The sequence below is a fragment of the Cinclus cinclus genome, chromosome 2 (genome assembly GCF_963662255.1).
Source record: "Cinclus cinclus chromosome 2, bCinCin1.1, whole genome shotgun sequence".
In the NCBI taxonomy this organism is placed as follows: Eukaryota; Metazoa; Chordata; class Aves; order Passeriformes; family Cinclidae; genus Cinclus; species Cinclus cinclus.
This window is the reverse complement of record NC_085047.1, coordinates 1,891,291-1,913,811: the sequence shown is the minus strand read 5'-3', so window position 1 is coordinate 1,913,811 and position 22,521 is coordinate 1,891,291. Positions and strand designations below refer to the sequence as shown.

At 45.2% G+C, this 22,521-nt stretch overlaps 1 protein-coding gene across 1 annotated transcript in view; it reads left to right on the top strand.

Annotated features, from left to right (window-relative positions):
• The first annotated feature begins 3,951 nt into the window (after positions 1-3,951).
• ADAMTS5 (ADAM metallopeptidase with thrombospondin type 1 motif 5) overlaps positions 3,952-22,521 on the top strand; it is a 33,254-nt gene continuing 14,684 nt past the window's right edge. Inside the window, exons 1-2 of the mRNA XM_062515294.1 lie at positions 3,952-5,788; positions 15,223-15,355. Of these exons, the coding sequence (XP_062371278.1) occupies positions 4,931-5,788; positions 15,223-15,355 (991 nt within the window). The 5' untranslated portion in view covers positions 3,952-4,930. The remainder of the gene's footprint in view (positions 5,789-15,222; positions 15,356-22,521) is intronic.

The window sequence follows — 22,521 nt, the reverse complement described above, 5'->3', positions numbered from 1 at the left end:
TCAGTATCTACAAGCAAGCTAAAGTCACTCAAAGCATGCCAGGAGGTCTCCATGTGAGTGAGTTTTCACAGCATCCAAGCCACAGAAAGACACATAGTCCAAAAAAGGGATAATGTTGCATATGTTGCTATCCTATCTGGAAGATCTAGTCCTTTCCAGAAGGCTAGCCTAAAATATTCATCTTTAAGAATTCTTTGCAAAATTACTAAATAATTGAGTATTTATTAATTAATGAGCCCTTTAGAAATACATTTCTTCAGTGGTTTTAGTGCATCACTAAAGGGAAACTTTAAGATGAACAGACTTGGGCACTGTAATCATAATGTTTGCACTGCTAAAACTTCTGACAAGACCAACAAACCATGGCCCTGGACACTTCCAGGGATGAGGTACCCACAGTTTCTCTGGGCAACCTGCTCAGGTGCCCTGCCACCCTCAGAATATACATTTTTTTTTCCTAGTATCTAATCTAAACATGCTCACTTTCGATTTGGAGCCAATCCCTCTTGTCCTGTCATTACAGGCTTTTAAATAATCTTCCTCCAAGTTCCCTTCAGCAACAGGAAGGCTACATTAGTTCCCTTCAGCAATTAGGAAGACTGCACCCAAAGTCTTTTCTCTCCAGGCTGAACAATCCCAATTCCTTCTTAGCAGAGCTGTTCCATCCCTCTGATCACCATCATATTAAAATCTCCTATAAAGTTAACAGAAGGGAGGCTTTCAACCCTCAGGAGGGACAAAGCTGTCCTGTGTTAAGAATTATGTTCCTACAGGTAGATTTTTGAGTAGGATCTTACCCAAACTCAATCACAAGTCTATCAAATGCTGACTTTTGGTATTTAGAACATGTTGGCCAGGCAAATTTCTTGTGTTTGATTCGGCTTTCCTATAATTTTCCAGAACAAATATTACTTCCCGCAGTAATTGCCATCTTCCCTGTGCAATGACATAGAAATGCCAGACAGTCCTAACACCAGAACAATGAAAACTGAACAGAATTATTTTAATTTCCAAGAAGGAAGAGTTTGATTAATGGTGAAAGACAGTGCTGCTGGGTAGGACATCCCTGCTAGGCCTTGACTACTTGTCAGGGGGCTGTAGGCAGACACAGGACCTTGGATTCATGGTTTTCTATCCCCTTCTGATGTACCTGAGCATTGAAAACGAGGTGATGAAAAACAGAACCTTTTTATTAAAAAATTGGAAGGACACCTGGATAAAATCATTAACAACTTTTCCAGCATCTTCACATCTCTCAAGCTACTCCTTAATGTGAGTATTTATAATGCTTATAAGAAAGTTTCTTATGTGACTAAAACACTACAGGATCAGGAATTGCCTGCTACCCAGGCTGTTATTTGCAGAATCCTAAAGGGTTTCACAGACCAACCCGGGGGTGAAACACAACTTTAATGATAGCAGCTTGTAGCTCCCAGAGACTCCAGAGAGTTGTGTCTTCTTTCATCAGGATTGAATTGGATCCAAAGTGTACAAGACTTGTGTTGTGCCTCAAAGCTAATAGAGGATTTGTGGCTCTCTATCTCTCAGTTGGGAAAGGTCAGCCTTGAAATTTCCAGGTCAGAGCTGTTTGACAAGGATTTAGTGTCATCCACGACTTGGGACATGCTAACAGGATTTCTTGTTTAAAGGCAGTGCTCTAACTGCAAAAAGAGGCTAAGAGGGCAAAAGTGTGAGGAAAGAGATGATTCATTCCAGTGATTTATCCTTACACTTCCAGGCTCTCAGACTAAAAGATGTTCCCTCTCATTGCATGAGGCATGACTGACCCATCTTTCCATTATTGCACTGCTGTGCTGAGTTATTGCAGTTTTGCAATGTAAACAGGACAGATTTCCTAATCTGTGGCATAATTTGCACAAAATAATTTGTACCTTCCTGGAAAGCCTGGATCCTTGCTTGGTGTACCAGGGTAGCCCAGCCAACTTCTGTCATTTGGGAAATCAAAGACAACTCCGGAGATGAGTAGTGGGACACACAATTTAATTATCACCAGCATTTCTAAGCATTCCTGTTTTTCCAAGGTTATATGGCCGGACAGTAGGAATTCAGCTGCAGCCTGGGAGAACATTACACTGGCCTCTTGTGCACCATATGCCTTTTCATTGACAAACTAACACTTCTTTAATGAGATGTGCTGAGGTTGTTATCCAAAATACATTCCTTATCCCAGATTTCATCTCTAGCATCTCTCCCAGGGATATCTGGGAGTGTGGAACTAGACATATTCGCAAATCCAGGGCTCAGTCAGGTCCCACTGAAGTCAATAAAAATACTGTTGGTGCTGAGCAGACATGCATTAGGCTCAAAGGAAAAGTAAAACTCATCCAAGAAAATTACAGGTTCTTTTTTCAGTCAAAATATGTTTTCTCTCTCTCCCCCCCTCCCCGCTTTAATTTTTTTTCCTGCTATTTTAACTTTAGTACAGGTTTAAGTAACTGACAAAATGCTTAAATTTTTAAATGTTGAAAAGTCCTGGCCCAATGTCCAAAAAAAGTTAATGTGACCTTACCAATACATAATTCTGATTAATTTTGAAACTTACTGACTCTAGTCAAGAATTTTTGGGGATGACAGAACACTGAAATGTAGAAAAAGAAATACCAGGAGGTGGAGAAGTGAACTTTAATTCAGAGGTATCACCATTTCCAGAAAAATGGAAAAAGAAGATTGAACACTTGTAAAACTTCGGTGAGTTAAAGATTTCATAAGCACAACCTCGGGGTTTTGTTAATGCAATCATTTACATGGGAATACGAATTTTTGAAGCTTTTGTGGCTTTAGTTAAGGTGTTCCTTAGAGAAATGATGGACTTGCCAAGCAGCCCCGGAAGCTACAGGGGCAGATCCGTGCATCCCACCACCTATCCTGACCCCGCCAGGCATTACAGGTGTGCACATCATTTTTTTCCAGACGGAGTGGTCAGGAGTGAGATGCTGCTCACAGGTGAAGATGAGATTGGAGACCTGCATCCCTGCAGAGCACTGCAGCTAGAGAGCACCTGTTCATGGCACTGTCTTGGGACATGGAAACACAGGAGAGATAAGTACCTTTGCTTGTCGGTGTGGGGTCTGGACTTTAGCAGGGGGAAATCAGTCAGAATCCTCCCCTTTGCTCTCACCTTCCCAGAGCCCTTCCAGCCTATGACCTCGGCAGGGAAGGGGCCGTTTGCCATCCCCACGCGACCCACTGGCAGTGCTCGGGTGACGTGTCCCTGCTGGATCCCAAAGCAGAGGGGACGGGGCAGCCGGTGTGTGCCAGCGGGGGGATGATCCAAAGGTCCGAAGTCATCTCGAAGGTCACGGCAAGCATCACCTCCTCCCCGCCCACTCCGCTGCCGGGGCTCGGGGCAATCAGTCCGCCCAAGTGGATGACAGCTTGCCTGCACTTAATGACAGGCTGGGCGCAGAGAGGCTGCCCAGACAAAGACGGGAAGTTCGGCGCTGCCCGGGGCAGGGGCTGGGGCCGAGCGGGGACGCGGCGGGACCCGGGGGCTCCATCAGCCCGGCTGAGCCGCGCCCGCTCCCCCGTTGGCTCCGGAGCCGGGCACAGACCTCTCCTCTTCCTCTTCCTCCTCCTCCTCCTCCTTGTCGTCCCCGAGCCCTGCGAGCCGCAGCCGCGGCAGGACGCGAGGTAAGCGGCGGGGACATCCCGAGCCTCGGCGCGGCTCTGCGGCTCCCAGCGATCCGGGACAAACGTCCCCTTTTCCACACACAAACACACACGCACACACACCCCAGTATCTTCCTCCTGCCGGGCTCTCCCTGCCGTGGCCCGGCTTCCTCCGGCTCTTCTCTCCTGCTTCCCTCCTTCCCGCTCACTCTCGCTGGTTTTCTCCTCCCCCCGAAGCCGCCCCCCCCTCCCCCTTTCCGCCTCCCCTCAAGTTTCTCCTTCTGTCTGATTAAATGAGAAGGAAGTGTGGGAGTGGTGGTTTTGAAGCTCTCCCTTTAAGAGGCAGCCTGCAGTGACGAATTGTTGAAATTGCCATTGCAGGATGGCATTCCGCTATAAATTCATTGTTCCACCTCCTCTCATCTTCACATTTCTCTCCCTTCTCCTCTTGTTCACATCGACAGACTGGGGATAACAACAACAACAGGAAAGATACAGGGAGGGGGCTTTTACAGAAATCCAGGACGTTTTCCGCTTCTTGGGCTTTTTTCTTTTTTTTTCTTTTCTTTTTTTTTTTTTTTTTCTTTTTAACCATCTCACCGGAGGCGATCGAGGCGGTTTTGGGTGCTTGAATTTCTTCTCTCCTCTTCTCCTCCTTCTCTTCAAAACAAAAGAGGGCAAAAGAAGGAAAGGAGCCCACCGGAGCCCGACAAAGTGCCGAGTCGCAGCAGACCTGCCCCTGCTGCTGCTGCTGCTGCTGGTGATGATCCGGTGACTACAGCAGAGGAGTGCAAGAGGAGTGGGAAGTGCTCAAACTTCTCTACTTGCCGGCTCCGAGCCGTCTCTCCACCTTTTCCTCTCTCCTCACTTTGCCTCCCCGGCAGCAGCGATTTGGGAATTTTTTTTCTTTATTTCTTTCTTTCCCTTTTTTAAATTTTTTCTTCCTTTTTTTCCTCTCTCTCTCTCCCCTTCCATGTGCTCCCGGCTCTTCCCTGCAGAGAAACACAAAGTTCACACGCGAGCGGCTTTTGTTGACGTTTTTATCTCTCCCACTCACACTTGACTTCGGGAGGGAGAACTTTTTCTTTTTTCTTATTTTTATTGCGTTTTTGTTACTTTTTATTTCTTTTCTTTTCTTTTTTTTTTTTTTCGTTTTTTCCCCCCGCATCTCTCCTTTTCTTCCCATCCCTCAACTCCGGCGGCCGCCTCCTCCCCAACGCCGTCTCCCGTTATTACCATCATCATTATTACCACCACAATTACTCTCCCCGCCGCCCCGCTGCCCCGCGCCGAGGCGAGGATGCTGCCGGCGCTGCTGTGGCTGCTGCTTGCCACCCGTGCCGGCCGCGCCGCGCCGCCGCCGCCTCCCGCACCTGCCGAGCCCGGCGCGCCGCCCGCCCGGCCCCCCGCCCCCGGGCCGCACCGCGGGGCCGTGCGGCGCCTCGACCCGACCTACGCGGGGGGCGGCAGGGCGGGCTACGTGCTCTACGCCGGGGGACAGCGCTTCCTGCTCGACCTGGAGCGCGACGGGCCGCGCTGCCAGTACCGCGGCACGGTGGACGGCAGCCCGCGCTCGCTCGCCGTCTTCAACCTCTGCGGCGGCCTCGACGGCTTCTTCGCCGTGGGCCGCTCCCGCTACACCGTGCGCCCGGCGCGCCGCGCTGCGCATGGAGAGGCCGGAGCGCGGATCTACGGCGAGGGCCCGGCCCGCGCGCCGCACGTCTTCCGCAGGGAGCGCTTCAGCTTCGAGACGGTGCCGGCCCGCGCCAGCTGCGAGACCCGGGACCCCGCCAGGCCGGCGGGCGGGGACGGGCGGCGGCGGCGGCGGCGGCGGCGCTCCGTGTCCCGGGCCCGGCAGGTGGAGCTGCTGCTGGTGGCCGACGCCTCCATGGTGCGCAAGTACGGGAAGGGGCTGCAGCACTACCTGCTCACCCTGGCCTCCATCGCCTCCCGGCTCTACGCGCACGCCAGCCTGGAGAACCACGTGCGGCTGGCCGTGGTGAAGGTGGTGGCGCTGGGCGACAAGGAGAGGGGGCTGGAAGTCAACAGGAACGCCGCCACCACGCTCAAGAACTTCTGCAAGTGGCAACACCAGCACAACCGCCTCGACGATGACCACGAGGAGCACTACGATGCAGCCATCCTCTTCACCCGCGAGGTAGGCATGGCCGTGACAGCGACCTGGTGTCTCTCGAGCGTGCGGTGCCCAGGCTGCTGCACCTGCGGCCACCCTGCTCCGCTTTGCCCGGTGGTCGCCTCCCCGCTCGTGGATCCGGCTCGTCTATCGGGCAGCGCAACATCTCAGGGACCGGCACCCACACACAGCTGCTGGGGATGGCAGAGGGTTGAGATCTGTGCGTGTCCCCTGCCTTGTGTGTGCTGTCACCCCCACTGTGGGTGTACCAGCGCAGTGCTGGGACCCCAGCCCGGTGGAGAGGTGAGAATTTTGATCATGGGACTCGGCCTAACATCTCTCTGCTTGAGGCATGACTTTACCCTGCCTGGCCCTGTGAGATGATGTTTAGTTCCCACCTCCTCTCGTTCTGCAGAGCTGGTCCAGTTGGGAAGGGCGGATAGCACTTCCTAGCCTACATTAGTCCCCAGACAAACCTGCTAGTGAAGGTGGTAGATAAAGCACCTTAAGTCTTGCTTGTGATGTCTATTGGGACGACCTTGGGACGCTATTCCCAGCAAGAGTAGCCCCACCACACTGGAAGCCAGGGCACTTGTGATTCAGGTGTGGGACATAAATGCAGACCGCAGGTAAACAGGGCTGCACAGGCTGAGTGAATTGGGCTGGTGGCGCAGGGCTGCAGTCCCTGTCCCGTCCCCCAAGTGGGTGCCCTGATCAGCTGTGGGTTGGATCTGCTTGTGTTGCCCATGCAGAGCCATGCCTTGTTGCTCCACGCTGGGTTGTTGATTAATTACATTGCCAGAGGTCGTTAAGGGACATTGCTCTGGTAGACATGTGGCCGAGTTTATGCAATGAAGTTCTGTAAGAATATCCCTTCAGCGGTTTGGGTTTGGCGTTTTCTTTTTTTTCCCTTTCCCCAAGTACGAAAAAAATAACTGCATGACTTTCCGTTCATTTGAGTTCTCCGGCTTTGCTGCATCGGAGGAGCCTGCCAAAAAGGATGCTTTGGATGGTTTGTGGAAGGAGTTGCTCCAGAAGGGGGAAAAAAAGCGCCTGGCTTGCTTTTATAGCTGTAAATAGTTGAAACATTAGGTTCTGTGTCAGGCATCACTTGTACAACAGGAAGCCTTTTTAGCAGTTTAAAGCCCATCAGTGCAATTTGCAAGCTTTCATTTTTTATCGCTGTAACCGGAATGAAAGCAGGCTACCTAGACTGGGTCAGAATGTTTTTGAGTTTGCTATAAACATGTTTTCGAATGGCTTATTAAGACTGGGCCAGAATCTGTCACTTCTCTCTGAGGAGTGTTTCTCTCTGCCCGCGTTCCCACTTAGTTCCCTGAGCCATATGACAATTCAGAAATGCTTAGGGTGGCGACTTTGAACCTTAACATCAATTATTAAGTCAGACTGGATTGATAGATGCTGTGACTTTAAAGTGCAGTTGCTTTACAGATGCTTAGCTGTAATTCTTTGCATGGACACCCTCCTGCCAGAATAAGAGGATGCTGCTAATCAGTAATCCACAGTTTCAAAGACTCAAGAGCTATGCATAGAATTACCTCTCTGGGATGCAAGTGGTGCATAGAATAAACAAATCACAGCAGTGCCTGTGGTCTCCTTCCACTCTTAAGATGCAAATGTTGCTTTCACTGCTACTCAGGGTCGCTTCATGAGAAAAAAAGCACAGGCTGGTGTTTTCTTGGTTTACATTTTAACAGCGTTAGCTCTGGGATTAGCTGCTCCATGCAGTTCAGGACAACTTAATCTGCTTTAATGCTTTGCTGTGTGCACACGGACATTGTTTGGCAGTGTTTGACTGAATTAAGAACCAGACTGGAGTTTCTTGCTACATGTGTTCATGATGTTCTTTGCAGAGAGTGTGTGTAAGCCCACACGATTTTTATATGCTTACCCTTGAAATGTCAACATGAATCTATTTGCTCCCTGTGGAATGTAAACACAAAAAGGGTTAAAGGATGAAAAAGCAGTGGAGATGTTTCCTGGAGAAAACAGCCCCACTTTGAACTAAAGGAGAGATTTTTTCCAGTTTAGCTTTTCAATGAGAGTGGCAGCAGTTGGCAGGAGAACACCACTTTTACAACTCTGTTTTGGATGGATGAAGTTGGTTGCTAAGCTACAAGACGCCGAGCCGTGGCTGCGTGTTTTGATGGGCTCTGAATATCGTCATGCTGATTTTTGAACATCCAGATGTCTCTTTCTAAGTGCCTTGGGTTTCAGGCACTGGGCAAACGCATGTGGGTACATTTTCCATCATTGTTTACTAACTGAGGCCACCCTGAGCTTCGTGCCTCTCTGTCAACAGAGTAATATTTGCAGATGGTTTGTCAGCTGAATGCATGGCCTCAGCTGTATGGAATTGGGTTTATGTAGATAGAATCTGCATTGTGCATGGTTGGTGCCATACAAATCTCTAATATAATGATTATCTTTGTGCCAGAGTGACATTTGATTGGATGTTATTTTTTTACACTAAAAGAGGGCTTTATTTGAGTTCCTTATAAAGGAAGTATCCCAACAGAATTCAGCAGTTTTGCTTCATCCTCTTTGGTTGTCTTTACTTCTTTAAAGATAAACTAGTAACCATTGATAGACTGAGAGTGCATTGGCAGCTCTCCTTTATTATTAAATTAGTAGTGGTTCACATTATATTCTATAAGTTCAAATTATGGTTGTAATTATTATCATTCATATTAGGAAGTACTTCCCATGTAAAAAAATGAGAAGGAAATTCTCTGACTAAGTTAAAACAGCCACTTACTTCTGGTCATAATCTGTATTTCATTGGATAACGGCTTTAAAGCAGTTATCCTGCAGATCGTAGTCAATCTATATGAAAATGAATTCAGTTTGGGGTGATACTGGTGATGTCTTAAAGCTGTGCTTAGGCTTTGTGCTGCTTATCAGTGATGGCAAGGGTCCATTAGATGCAGTGAGTCCTGTGTTTGCTCTGTAAATGCAAGGAGCCCTAGAGTTACATGTCTGGCCATTGTGAAAACCTCCACTGGGCACAGAAATTATCTGTCACTAAATATTGCAGAAATTTAGTTAGGTTCCACAGTGATTATTTAAATCTGATAATGAGAAATGTCTTTTCTCAGTGGTCCCAGTCTCTCATTTTGACCCATGAGGAGCGAGATGAAGCATGACAGGTCTGACTTAACAGTAAGAAAACATTATAATTTTTTGATGTTTCTGAATTTCCTCAAGGCAGATTGACCATAACAGCCTTAGAGAGTACATGGGTCCCCTGCTGTTGGACTACTTTGTGGTTGAATCCTTGACAGCAGCTGTAAATCTCTGAGCCACATGAGTCCTAGAGCATCCTTCATGGAATATGGTGCAAGGATGCAGTTCTGGTGGCCCGGTGAGTCTTCCACTCCACAGAGAAGTGGCTGTGTGATGGGGAGGAGGAGGAGGATGTTGCAAAGCCCTCTTTCCCTGGAGATTAGATCACTTGTTGTCCATGGCAGGGAAGTCAACAGCAAATTGAGAGTTTATTCTGTTTCAACCTTTTTATAGTGAACAGCTTGCAGAAGCTGGAAGCAGATTATCTTCAGATTTTTATGGGTGCAACAAAACACTTGCCAGATTATTTGTCACAGCAAAACAGATTAGATGGGACTTGCAAACTGTAGTTGAACTCGCATTGTTCTTTTTTCTGAGGTCCAGCCTGCTCTGCAATTATCCTCTAGAATTCATCCAGTCTATTTCATTAATCGCCTTTAGTTAAATTTCAAGTGAACTATTGAATGCATTTGGACAAAATCCAGCTCTCTTCCTTTTCCCTCAGTTCTGAATCATCTGAAGATTAAAATAGATGTTTCTCACAGTAGATACAGACATTAGGAGCAAGAAAAAACATCCTAAGTGCTTGTTGGCATCATCTGTGATAGTGCCATCATGCCTGGCTTGAGCAGAGGGCTCATGCTAGAGCCTAAGGCCACTGTCCTGCCTTTTTCTACACAGTAATTTTATGGGGCTGGTGTGTTTGATTTAGTTTAACTGTCCATCTGGCAGTGCTGTTGAAATTTAACAGCAAGCTTTGTATTATCTCAGCTCTGTAGATGATAATTTCATTGCATGGAGCACATGCTTTCTTTGGCTCTGCTTCTTTCTTCTTTCTTTTATATTTTTTTTCCTTTTCCCTGTTACCATCTTCCAACAATTATTATCCCCTAGCAGTAAAACAAGTCGCTGTACCAGTGGTCAATAGAATAGATTTCACTGTTAATTATTATTACTGTGAAGATATTGTAGTGTGATGTGTATACCAGTTTCATAGTGGTTTTACCAACTGTGTTGCACATCTAATACATTTAAATAATGTGCCTAGTGAAAACAAAGTGAAACATAACTGATAGAAGTTTGATTCACCCTGACCTGGAGGGGTGCTGTGGAGTTTCCCCACAAAGGAACTGTCGCTTCGGCAGGTTAAATCAAACATTTGTACTTGGTCATCAGTCACCAGTTTCATAACTGAAACTTCTCCTCCCCATGCAAATTCCAAATGATTTATGTGCGTTTTGTCAGTAGTTTTAATAACCTGTAGTTTGCTGTTTGTTTGTTTGTTTTCATTTAAGCTAAGGTACTGGGGAAATACATTTGGGGCTTTTTTCGTAGACATGGCAGGTATCACCATTGTGGTTTTCCTCAGAAGGTGACCAGGCTTTGGCCACACTCTCAAAATGTGGCCAGGGGAGGACAGAGCAGTAACCCAGTGAGTCTTTCCTCACCCAGAATCTGTTCTGCTCGTGTGAACATTCCTTTTTTAAACCAGGTGTGCCATTTCACCTTGCTGTGACATCACTGAAAGTTCATCCACTTTGCAAAGAAGCTCTGGGGGGGTGGATGTGTGTGTTCCTGACACCAACTCACCCCACCTTCCCTGCTCAGCCCTGCAGTGGGAACACTGCTTCAGGAAGTCGGAAAGTCATGCTTAATTTCTTCCTCTGCTTGAGGGATTTTGGGTCTGTATCGCCCACCTCCCAGGAGAGGTCCTTAACCAGGAGGTTGTAAGCTGTTCCAGGTGTTAAGGAAATTTTCCACCCCTCTGACCAAAGGTCTGTCACTGTTTAGTGACTAATTCATATGGTGAGAACGAGTGGAATCGTGACCTGAAGCCCTGAAGCCGCTGAGTGGAGTGCAGCACTTGGAACAAGGTGGTTTGGGTTCCTCGGGCATGTAGAGAAGGCTGTTTCTGTGATTTACCACAGGCTGTTCCCACAGGCTGGGAAAGAATAAGGATGAGCAATAGGGACCAAAATTGAGTCCCTTCACTGAATGCACTTCAGCTGCAGCCTGGGCTAGAGAAACCTTGGGCTCAGGGGCTGCTTCAGGAGGAGCCACAGCTCCCTGTCTGCATGGCAGGAGCCTGGTGCAGACCGTACAGTCCTAAAAAAATATGTTTCTAGTTGGCAGGAATTTGTAGCTGGATGATGTTCTTACTGGGAAAAGGCTCTAGCTGACAAGCTGTTGCAAAGGGAGCAGAAGAGCAAGTGAACAGAACTGCGAAGGTTTTAGCTGTGCTTCTCTGTCAGCTCGGCCTCCCTCGGGGAAAGGTGGTGGAACATCAAGCATCTGAATCGTAATATGCAAAGTGCCCAACTGTTCCAGACTGTGGGACTGTGGCACTTTGGGGCCCACAGGATCCCAAACTGCAAACCCAATGTGGGGTAGATAACTCAGAGGACCTGAGGACATGTGGTTCTTCTGCCCTTAAATCCCGCCTAACTCCATGTCGGTGTTCACATCGTGTTTTGGATCTTGTTGGCGGGCTCTGACCTAATGGCAGGTTTCCTTAAACAGTTTATTCTTGTTTTGAAACCTACTGTTAGAACACATTTCAGGTGAAATAAACTCCCTGCTCCAGCCAGGACATGGTGACAATTATCTCCCTTCACAACAAGGCCATGTATACATGGCAGCCAGCCAACTGCTCCTGATGGATTTAGAATGCCAAGAAAACTTGGCCTCTAATGAGCTGTCTAATTAACTACTAGATTTGTGATGTACAGCTTAGTTTTACTAAGCCATTCCTTTGCCAAAGCTTAAGTCTTTACATGTCTTGCCTCCTGCATTGCAAATGCATTTCCTTGTAATTCTTCTGTTATGAAACTACTGTAAAGCAGCTCAAAGGACCAGGCTGCTTTCCGTCCTTATAAATATTAAAAAAATCTTTAAAGCTTCTGCCACTGTTTCAGGGCAATTGAGCATCCAGATCTGAGTAGCTGATTAACTTTGGAATAGAAGAAGAAGAAAAAAAAAAAAGGAGTAAAATAATCATTGGAAACTGATTTTATGTATCACAAGTCCCCTCGTGTTTTATCTGGTGTCTGAAAAGTTGAGGCTACCCACACAGATTTTTTAAGATTGCATCATTACATTGAAACCTGTTTTTAACAAAAAATTAAAATCTTTCCCAGGGATGTAAAACCTTCTACTGTAGTCCCAGAAAGTTTACTTCGTGAAAGTATTAGACTGCTTTCCAGGGCTGCCCAGGAAAGCAAAAAATCAAATGCAACTGTTGATTCTGTTAATGAATAATCCATGGCCAGTATTTGATGGCTAAGCAGGCATGATTTTCAGTAACATCTCTTGCAGTCAAGCTGTTGGGAAGCTGTATTAGTAAATTGGCCCAAAAGCAAACTTTTCAGAATATTTGTCTCAGAGATTACACTTGATAGGCTGGAGTTCTGTTTTTAGTAAATAGTACGCATAGAAATAGGTTCCAGTTCACATCATGCAAAGGCAGGAGAAGTAAAAAAGTGAATGAGACAATGACAACATAGAGGAGCCCTCAGTAATCTGTCTAAATGATTATTGATAATGTCAGCCTTAGCTGCATATGAGCATCCTCAGGCAGTCATGGAAGCCTGGAATTGGCAGGATGCTCAGTGCATGCTCTGCTGGAAGCACAGCCATGGCATTCCCTCCTCTAGCAGCAGATGGGCAACCCACAGACATCCCCATAACAGCTTCTTAAAAAGAAGAAAATTTTCTGTCCTTGTTTCCAGAATCCTGTACAAGCCCCTCTGCTGCTTCCCAGCTGGGGTTTGGTGGCAGCTGCACGACTCCCACACTGACTGCTGGGGGGCCACAGGAAGGTGGCCACAGGGCTACTGAGGGACCAGGGCTTTGCTGTAGCACTGCCCACCACTTTCTGACCCCAGGGTGAGAAGAGACCCCATTCTTCTCCTTTCTGGGGATGGCTGGTTCCCACAGCATCTGAGGACACCTGCTTGTCCCTGGGGAGTTGGAGGGGCTCGGTGATTTTGCATACAAACAATTGTCAGAATCTTGTCTTTCCTGCTGTGGGATTTTCTAGGACCAGCCTCGGGTACAGCCGTGATTCCTAGGGAAGGCATTGTAATGCAAACCCATGCACAGCTCTTGAAATGCTGAGGTGAGATGATGGTAACATCTCTACCCTAATGTTCCATGCTCCACACATCCCGTCAGAATTAGCTCTAGGGAAGTTTACAAGATTGCCTACATAGAAAAATTCTATTTTTTAGTTACATTTGTGTCATCAAGCCTGGTGAATCATTGCGAGGTCTGACTGTGCCTGCTGGTGTAAATTCCCAGCATATCTACTTCTTGTGTACAAATGGGAGTAAATCCTGACTGGCATGAGGCATCTGGGTGCTGATACCATTGTGCCCATGGGAGCAGCTCTGCTGTCAATACCTATGTAATAATGGCACCTAGATACCAGCAAAGACTGAGTGACATAGAATCTACATGCACAGACAAAGCCTGAATTAATGCAGTTTATACTATTTTGGCACTGTCAAGTTGTCTAGCCCTCCTCCAGGAAGCTGCTTTCTGTTTTTGTGCTTTTTGTAAGAATTTCAGTTCAGCTGCTTGTGTGGATTCAGGTGACGTTGCTCTATCACAGAATGACAGGGTCAGTTATGTTGGAAATGACCTCTGAGATCACTTAGTCCAACCTATGAATGACCACCACCTTGTGCTAGACCTTGGCACTCAGTGCCACACATCCAGGCTTTCCTTAAACCCCTCCAGGGACGGTGACTCCACCACCTCATTGGGCAGCCCCTTCCAATACCTAATCACCCTCTCTCTGAAGAAATTCTTCCTAATGTCCAACCTAAACTTTGAGCTTAAGACTGTGTCTTCTTCTCCCACTCATTGTTCGCTGGAAGCCAGAACTGAGCCTGAAATTTCTCCTCCATGTATGTAATACTGCTTTGTGTTCTTAGCCTGAAAAATTTATTTGTTGGGGAAAAAAGCCCTTTTTATTATTTTCTTTTTTTTTTTTTTGTATTTTTAAAGAGATGGTCTGTCATAGTATCTGTGCACTCAGTGTGGTTTTTTTTTACTTCAGTGGGATTTGAATCCTGTGCATTTCCAAGTTTGCCTAACCTGTCATAATCGGTGAACACTGCTGCTCTGAAGCCTCCTACAAGGTGTCTCTTATTCAGGTGGATTAATTATGAAAGGCTTCATAAAAGGAAGTCTTTGTAGAAAGAGATCTGAAGGGAAGAAGAGAATCTTGAAAATGAAGGGGAAAAAGTGCACTCTGATCATTTTGATAATAACATTTGTCATGCCTTGAAAATGACAATTTCATTCAAGCACAATGAAGGGTTGAAGTGTTCCAAATAGCATGGCCCCTACTTTTCCTTCTCTTCCAAAAAATGTGTATATATGCACATTCACACTGATATTCTTCCCTCTGCTTCAACAGAAGCATGTAAAAATTACTCCTGGTGATAAAACACAATATCTGACCAAAGTTGAAAGACAAAACCTGATGCTACCTGCATGGTTTTTGGAGACACCCCATATCTACATGTGGGATAAGTGGTTACGTTTTTGGGGTTTAGCACTCTCTCATATCACTGACTCTCAGCAGTCTCTGAGAATTGCTAAACACTTGGTATATTATTGGGTAACACATTACTAATTGTACTGCTTGATGGATGTGGAATGAGGTTGCACATGTAACAATCTCATTTCTCTTACATAAGAGTGTAGGATTGGCTTCAGGAAAAAAACAAAGGTGATCTCTAATTCATGGACTGATCAGGAAACTGAAGCTTTCTCTGTGCCTTGGTTTTCTTTCTGTAAATAAAGAGAATTTTCTGTTTTATTGTCAATGAGGAAATGCTTCTACAGCGTATTTTCACTGCCTACCTCAATGCAAGCGTGAGCATCGCAGAAATACAAATTTAACTGACAGCAGTTAGTTGCAGAACATATCCAAAACCTGTTAAAACCCATGAAAATATTCCCACTCACCTTGCTTGCTGTACTTTTAACATCTTTAGCTGGAACTTTACACTGATATTTTCATCCAGGTCCTGCCATTGGCACAGGCGACTTTAACTGGTTGTTACCGCTGCGTGTAAAAATTTATTGTAACGATTTTCCTTTTCTTTTTTCCTCATTTTTCTTTTCCCCTTCCTGGGCAGGATTTATGTGGGCATCATTCCTGTGATACCCTGGGAATGGCAGACGTTGGGACCATCTGCTCCCCCGAGCGCAGCTGCGCGGTGATTGAAGACGACGGCCTCCACGCAGCTTTTACGGTGGCTCACGAAATTGGTATGCAGTGCCTTTTCTGTTCCCCTGCCAAGCCAAACACTCCCAACAGCTGCATTAGGAACCAAAATACCCCGCAATTAATTCCAGATTTCCCCCCGGCCCAGAGCCCCGCCTGGGGATTAGGGCTGTGTACATATGCACTTCAGGGTTAACTAATAAGGGATCAGAAGGCAGGGAAGGCGCACAGTAGGTGTTTCCTCCCTGACAGTGGCCTTTCTAAGCAGCAGTTGAAGTGAAAATTCAAAGGCTGCTGCTACTGCCCAGAGATGTCAGTGCGTGGCCCTCCTGAGAAAGCTTTTGGTCCATCTGTTGAAATTTGCATGCACTTACTTATTGGAAAACAAGTCACATTTTTCGACTTGTTGCATGCGCTACTGTTAGGAAGCTTTTTTCCTTGTATTACCTGCAGAGAAAAGCTTTTGTGGCAAAAATCCAACATAATTCTAGTATCCTTGGACATTTATTTAAAATTACATTTATGAATCCGGTAATAAGTGAAACAGTATAAATGTTTGGTCACAAAACCTGTTTAACTTTGTTTTAGTATCCGCCTCAGTGGGCAGCAGTTAAATTAAGAGCCTTGCAGGTACCCTTCAGAAAGGTTTTAGATAGAATTGGTGACAGAAGAAAGTTTGTGTTCTGGGATATTACTTCTGTCATGATATATCCCTTCAAGAGAGACTGCTGCCATCTTGATCATGTTTAATTTACTGATGGTTTATGAACTGTGTTCACGGGAAATACATTTGCTATAAGGGCTCTTTGCTTTGGGGAGTGAACAGCAATTTGAAAGTGGAGAATGTTCTTTTTTTTTCTTTTTTTAAAAAAAAATATTCTTGGAAGGAAATAACAGGGAGAGGAGAACTTTCACAGAGAGCCAGCTGCTGAATTGCCTTGTACCTCGTGCCAAACCAAAGTTAAGTTTGCTTTGGGAGTATCATTGCAGTGGTTCCATTTTCAAGGAGCTTGCAGGTAGAGCCTGAGATCTGAGTGCCTTTTACAAATGGATGAGGAAACAGAGGTCACCAAGGATGGAAAATGACCTGGCTCTTCAGTGACAAGTGATCCTAGCCCTGGTCCTCTTACAACTCTGCAAAGGAATTCCATCAATAGTGGCTGGAGAAGGGATCAGGCGTAGCATGAAAACATGAAATACTGTGGCAGGATGAGTCCCCGAAGCACAAATTTTAATTCAGTAAGCATTTATGTCACAACAAAAGAAAAAGTCCTCTGGAATCACTAGTTCTGTGCCTTTAGAGAGAGCTGCAGCAGTTTAGGAAGACAGGTTCACATGGGATGTGGATGTGGATGCTGTGAATAAGCCATCACAAACCTGGGATGTGTTAAATGGCAAACTTAGCCAGTCATTCAAAGCCAGAATGCTGGGGACACTGCTTGTGTCCCTTGCACCCAGAAGTGATGTCTCTCCTGAGGGTCAGTGGGTAGGGGTGGGTGAGGAGCCCTCTTGTTGATGGATCTGGTGCATGAAGGGGAGAGCAATGTCTTTCCTGCTCTTTTATCAGCAATAAATACATTTTTAGGTAGATGAAAAATGAAAGAACACAGATCAGTAAAGACAGGGATGAGCAGCAAACGTTCATATTATTACCTTGAATTCCACACAGAGAAACTATAAGCAAAAGTGAATTATTTTTAGTGATCTAGAAGTACATTTTGGAGAAAGGCCATTTTCATACCTAGGCATTTACAGGAATCTCTAAAAACTATAATTTTCAATGTAAAAAAGGCATGAATTGAAATGAATAAATACGAACCCTAATGGACATAAAACCTCTAGTTTGAGGCTGTTTAAAATAACATCCTCTTTTTTTCCCTCCTCACCATAAGTTTTTAAGAAAGGAGGGGTGTCAAGTCACAGAATGATCTTTGTGTGTGTGGCCTGAAGTGGGAGAAGCTGAGAAGAAAACACAGCTAAAATTGCTTGAGTACTTAAATTAAATCAAAGGTCAAAAAAGGATGAAAAGTAAAAGTGTGGCATGGATACCCTTTAGTTAAGTACTTTGGGGAAAACCTTGCTTTATTTTTTTTGGAGACCAGATTTCTTCCTACAATCCAGAAATCTCCAAGTTCCCCCTGTCCCTGTGGGCAGGGTGTAACTTGAATTTCACAGTGGCTCAGTTCCTGAGTCAGAAGGGTTGCTGTGAGCCCAAGAGATTCTTTTCTGTCAGCTGGAAGGTCAAGGTGAGCTACTGCATGAAGCAGTCTCTCACTGTCAGCAGGTTTTGTGCATGGGGAGCAGATGCAGCATCTTGAACATGGACTTGATCCTCAGAGTGTCCTCACTGTGACTTCCCAGGGATCTGAACACTCTTGCTTCCCCCCTGAAGGATCCAAGAGCATTTTCCAGGCTTGGATTCTTTCTCTGGAAGGCAACCAAAGTAAATGGAACTGCAGCTCAACCCGACAGGAGGATGCACAGCCCGGGGCCTCAGGTTGGATTGGTGCACAGGAAGCCAAAAAGCAGCTTTTTCTGCAGAACAAACCTGCTGCTTCTGTTGCCAGGGTTTCTGCCACATCACATGTGAGATGTTTGTTTTATTTCTTTCAGATAAAATAGATGGATTTTGACCAGTGGTTTTTGAGGGAGGGAGAATGAATGAGCAGCAGCAGGCAAAACCTCCATAGGCCTGTAAAGGAGAGCACAGGAAGGAATAGATGCAACCAAATTCTTGGTACAACTCATTAGCTGGCAATAAGAGGTGGAGATCTTTATATAAAGTTTGATAAGGTAGGACATGAATCTTGTTCTACTTGCATGTAGGAAAATCAGTAATAGCTTGTCTCCAATGTCAAATGGGGGGAAAAAAAAGAGGATAATGCAACAAAAAACCAGATAGAAACCTTGTAACTTTGAATGCAATCATCCAGTTTCTCCATTTGACATATTTTGTGATAGGATATATCCATGTTTTACAGCCTGGTGCTGTGTTTTGAGGTACAGCCATGGCAGAAGTTTGTGCTGGAGTCCCACTGTGCTTTGGCACAGCCATACCACCACCCTAAACAGTTTGCCATTTACAAAAGCAAAATGAGAAGAGTTCAAGTGGATCTGAGTGGAGCTACTGCTTGTTTTATCAATAGCAAATTTCCTCAAATCACAAAGGGAATCCCAGGGAAAGCCAAGATTTTAACTTGAGTTTTGATCTCGAGTCTCCTGAGTTTTGATCTAGTCCTTAAATACAAAAGCATCCTTCCTGCAGCCTTCAAGCAGGCAAAGCTCCAGTTCAGCTCAGTGGGAGTTACATGGGTCTAACAGCTTAAATTATATCTATCTTTGTTCTTTCCATCAATCTTGAGAAACTTACTTTTTTAAAAAGATGCAATACAGCCTTTCTTCTCAGTGATAATGTTCATTTGACCTTTTGCAGTGTTCCTACTCCTCTGTTGCACAAACACTCTGGTATGCAGTTACTCCTTCTGTCCTCCTGAGTAATATGGTTTACTGATGTTCTTTCCAAGGATTTTATTTTTAGGCTATAGTTTTAGCATTGCTACGTAGAACTAATTAAACCTTTGTTCATTAGTTTCCTTTTATCTTTCACATGTGACTTTGGGGGAGGGAAGGCCAAAGGGCGGGATAAAAGCAGCCTTGAAATATGTTAAAAAAAATTGATGCAAAAATCTGCATAATAAATCATTCCCCATGTCCACCTGGGACAGCACAAAGGGTAATGGCCTGAAATTGCAGCAGGGGAGATTTGCTTTAAGCATTAGCCAAATTCATCTAAGCAGGATAGTTGAGGGCAGGACTGAAGTGCTTGGGGAGGCTCCGATTCTGGAGGTTCACAGGAGCCAGCTGGCTGAAGCAGCTGTGGCTCAGGGGATGCTGATCCTACCCCAGGGCAGAGGGATGCACAGGATGCCTTTTCAAGGTCTCTGCTCAGCATCATTTTCTGTGGTTATGAGGAGTTATCACAACATCCTCCACAGCTGGGCTGTGTAATGCCTGAAACCAAGGGACTGCACAAAAACGAAAACTAGAAAATCATGGAATGGTTTGGGTTGGAAGGCGCCTTAAAAATTATTTAGTTCCACCCCCTGCCATGAGGAGGGACACCTTCCACTGTTCCAGGTTTCTTCACGCTGGCCTTGGGCACTTCCAGGGACAGGGGCGGCCACAGCTTTTCTGTGCTAGGGCCTCACTGCCCTCACAGCCAAGAATTTTCTTCGTATATTAAATAATGAGTTTGATAGCAAATCTTTTCCAGCATGGCGTCATTCTGTGGCCTCTGTCACCACTGAAGACAAGCGTGTCATGAGTACCATCAGAAAAATGTATTAGAGAGCATAATTTTCTGTAGAAAAGCCATTTTAGAAGTGAGGTATTGTTCCTGGCATCTCTGCTTGTGTGGTTCACTGAAATACATCAGAATACCATGAACTATGAGAGGCCGTGTCTAATTTACACCAAACTGTGATTCTGACTTCTTCAGTAACAAATGAAACCGAGAACAAGGTGTGTGATAATTAAAGGAGTCTTTTGATGTCCCTAGAAGAGTCAAAAAATCCTCCCACTCCTTGTTTTACCCCATGTGCTCACTTTTGTGTACACTCAAAAGTAACTAAATGCAGCAATCTTTTCTTTGCCGTGTTCTGCTGAACATGCAGCACTTTGATTTCATGGCTGTCAAGATAAAGCAGATAAAGACAAGCTTCACACCTGACAGCTACAAATCTCCTGGAGCCTTTCATTTCAAGGGGGATACACTGCCACGGGCACAGAGTCTCACAGCCACATGAGAGAAACAGTGGAGGCTGTGAGTCTCGTATTATGTTTCCTTCGTGACTGATGAAGTTTAGGCAAATATCCAGGTAATCATAATTAGGCAGATTTGCTTTCTTAAAGCAACACAAAAACCAGAGAGTACACTCATCCAGGTCTTCTCTGCTGACGTACATCAGGAAAATTGCTTGATTCCTCCTCTTTGAACCTTTTTTTAAAGTTCTATCTTGACTTCTGCTTGCAAAAGCTCTCAAATTAAGCCTTCGTGCACATGGCCCTTTTGATTTAAGAGAAAAAGCGGGTAGACAAAGCTAAGCCTTCACAAGAGCTGAAGGTGGGGCAGAAAATTAAGCTCACGTCTCAAAAAGCAAAACATCAGCTGTCTAAAAGGTTGCTGGTTAAAATTTTAAATAAAAATTCCTGGCTTGCCCAGCAATATTTCTATTAACTTCTAATGTTCTACAAAAAATATATCATCGTTCCACCTGCAGCAGACATGGTACTTAAAGCAAACTGTAAAACTCTCTGTTTTGCCTAATATTTCACAGCAGGCATTATCAAAAAACATGTTATGGACATGGTTTAGTGGTGGATTTTGCAGTGTTAGGTTTATGGTTGTGCTCAATGGTCTTTTCCAACCAAACTAAGTGATCTCTGGTTTTATGATCCTAAAAGAAGTTCCATGTTCAGCCTGGGACCCCAGCCTTCCAGACTTCAGGGTAAAGTAGGGTTTGCTTTCCTCCTTGGCAGGTAGATAATACCAATACAATAGTATAGTTTTTGTAGGGGGAGACTTCTGGTGCACCAGACAATGCCATTTTTGCATTCTTGCACTGTCTGCTCCCACAGAGTTCATTCGTTTACCGTGAGCTGCTGGGAATTATGTCCTTTCCAAGTTCCTCTGAGCTGTACAGGTGTGAAATAGGTGTCACCATCTCCTCTTCTTCATTAAAATGAATATTTCTCTTCTACATGCCCCATTAATTAGTGCAATGTGGACCTCCAAGGCCACGTCTTTTTAATGATTATTTATAAAGTCAGTGTGGACACAGTGGTCTCTGATTGCCTGGCCCACATTGCCTGTGTGACAGGGGTGATGTGTCTGTGATCTCCCACAAGTCTGTTACAACAAGCCAGCTCAGCACAGGTTTGTTTTGTGTAAAGTCTGCAGCACTGGTCGGTGAATGTCTGATTGAGGCTTTTTTTTTTTTTTTTTTAAATGTCTGCTCCTGAGAAGAAGCTGCGCTCCAGACTATTGTTTCATTGAGTCTGTAGAACTCTTTTAAGCTAGGAATTCTAAAAAGTGCCTCTGGGCTGGAGATTTAAAAGAGAGAGAGAGAGAGAGAGATTTTTTTAAAATCCTTTTTCTTTCAAAAGTGACTGGTAGCAGTCAAAGAAAGTAAAACTGGAAGGAAAGTTCAAGAATAATGAAAGAAAGAAGAAAGGCCAGTTTTATATTCTATGCAATTTTTTGGTAAGCTTTTGTAATTCAAATCACATCTGTTTATTTAGAAAACCTTCAGCTTTATTAATTGTTATTGCTTAGGTCCATCATGACTTCAATAGGATTCCTGAGTGATACCAGCATGAAGTTCTTAGGAAGGAGTCAGATACTCTCAGGAGTTAGAAAAACAGCCCATGCCAGAAGAAATGGTTTTATTTTGACAGAGTTCCCACGTGCAAACTTTGTTTAGCCAAGGGGAGAGCAGGAGGCTAATGCAGAAGGTCTGGGCTGGTGATTAGCCCAAGGAATGTTGAGCCAGGAGCTTCCTGAACCCTGATCCTCTGAGAGCCACTGACTCATGGAGTAACCTGGGGCAAATCTCCTGACCTTCTTTTGCTCCCCAGTTGTCCCAACTGGAAATTAGGTGTAAGGCATGACCTCACTGGCAAACACGTGCTTCATCCAAGCTGAGCTTCTCTGAGAAAACAAATTACAATGCCTGTACCATTTTTTAGCCTGCTGTGTCACCTTGCATGTCTCACGTGGTCCTATGGAGGGCAAGAGCTGCTCTTTAACATGCTGTCCAGGTTCTTGTCCATCCCTTGCCCAAGCAGGGATTGGTGGCTTTTTTCCAGGAGACCCACCTTTGTTTGTGCTTTAGCAAAACCTGGAGTTGGCTTGCTGTACTTGTGGATATTTTCTGTTTTCTTGTTTCTAATGCATGAAATACCAGAGAGAAATGTGTGACAGCAGAGTAATTGTCCATGCTGTACACTCAGAGAACCTCTGCAGATAGTCTAGAACTGTATATTAAGAAAAAACAGTAATATCTAGACTTCAAGGAGCATTTGGACAATGGACAATGCTCTCAGGCACAGGATGGGATTCTTGGGGTTGGCCTCTGGCAGGCCAGGAACTGAACTTGGATGGTCCCTGTGGGTTCCTTCCAGCTCAGGGTATCCCCATGATATTCTGGTT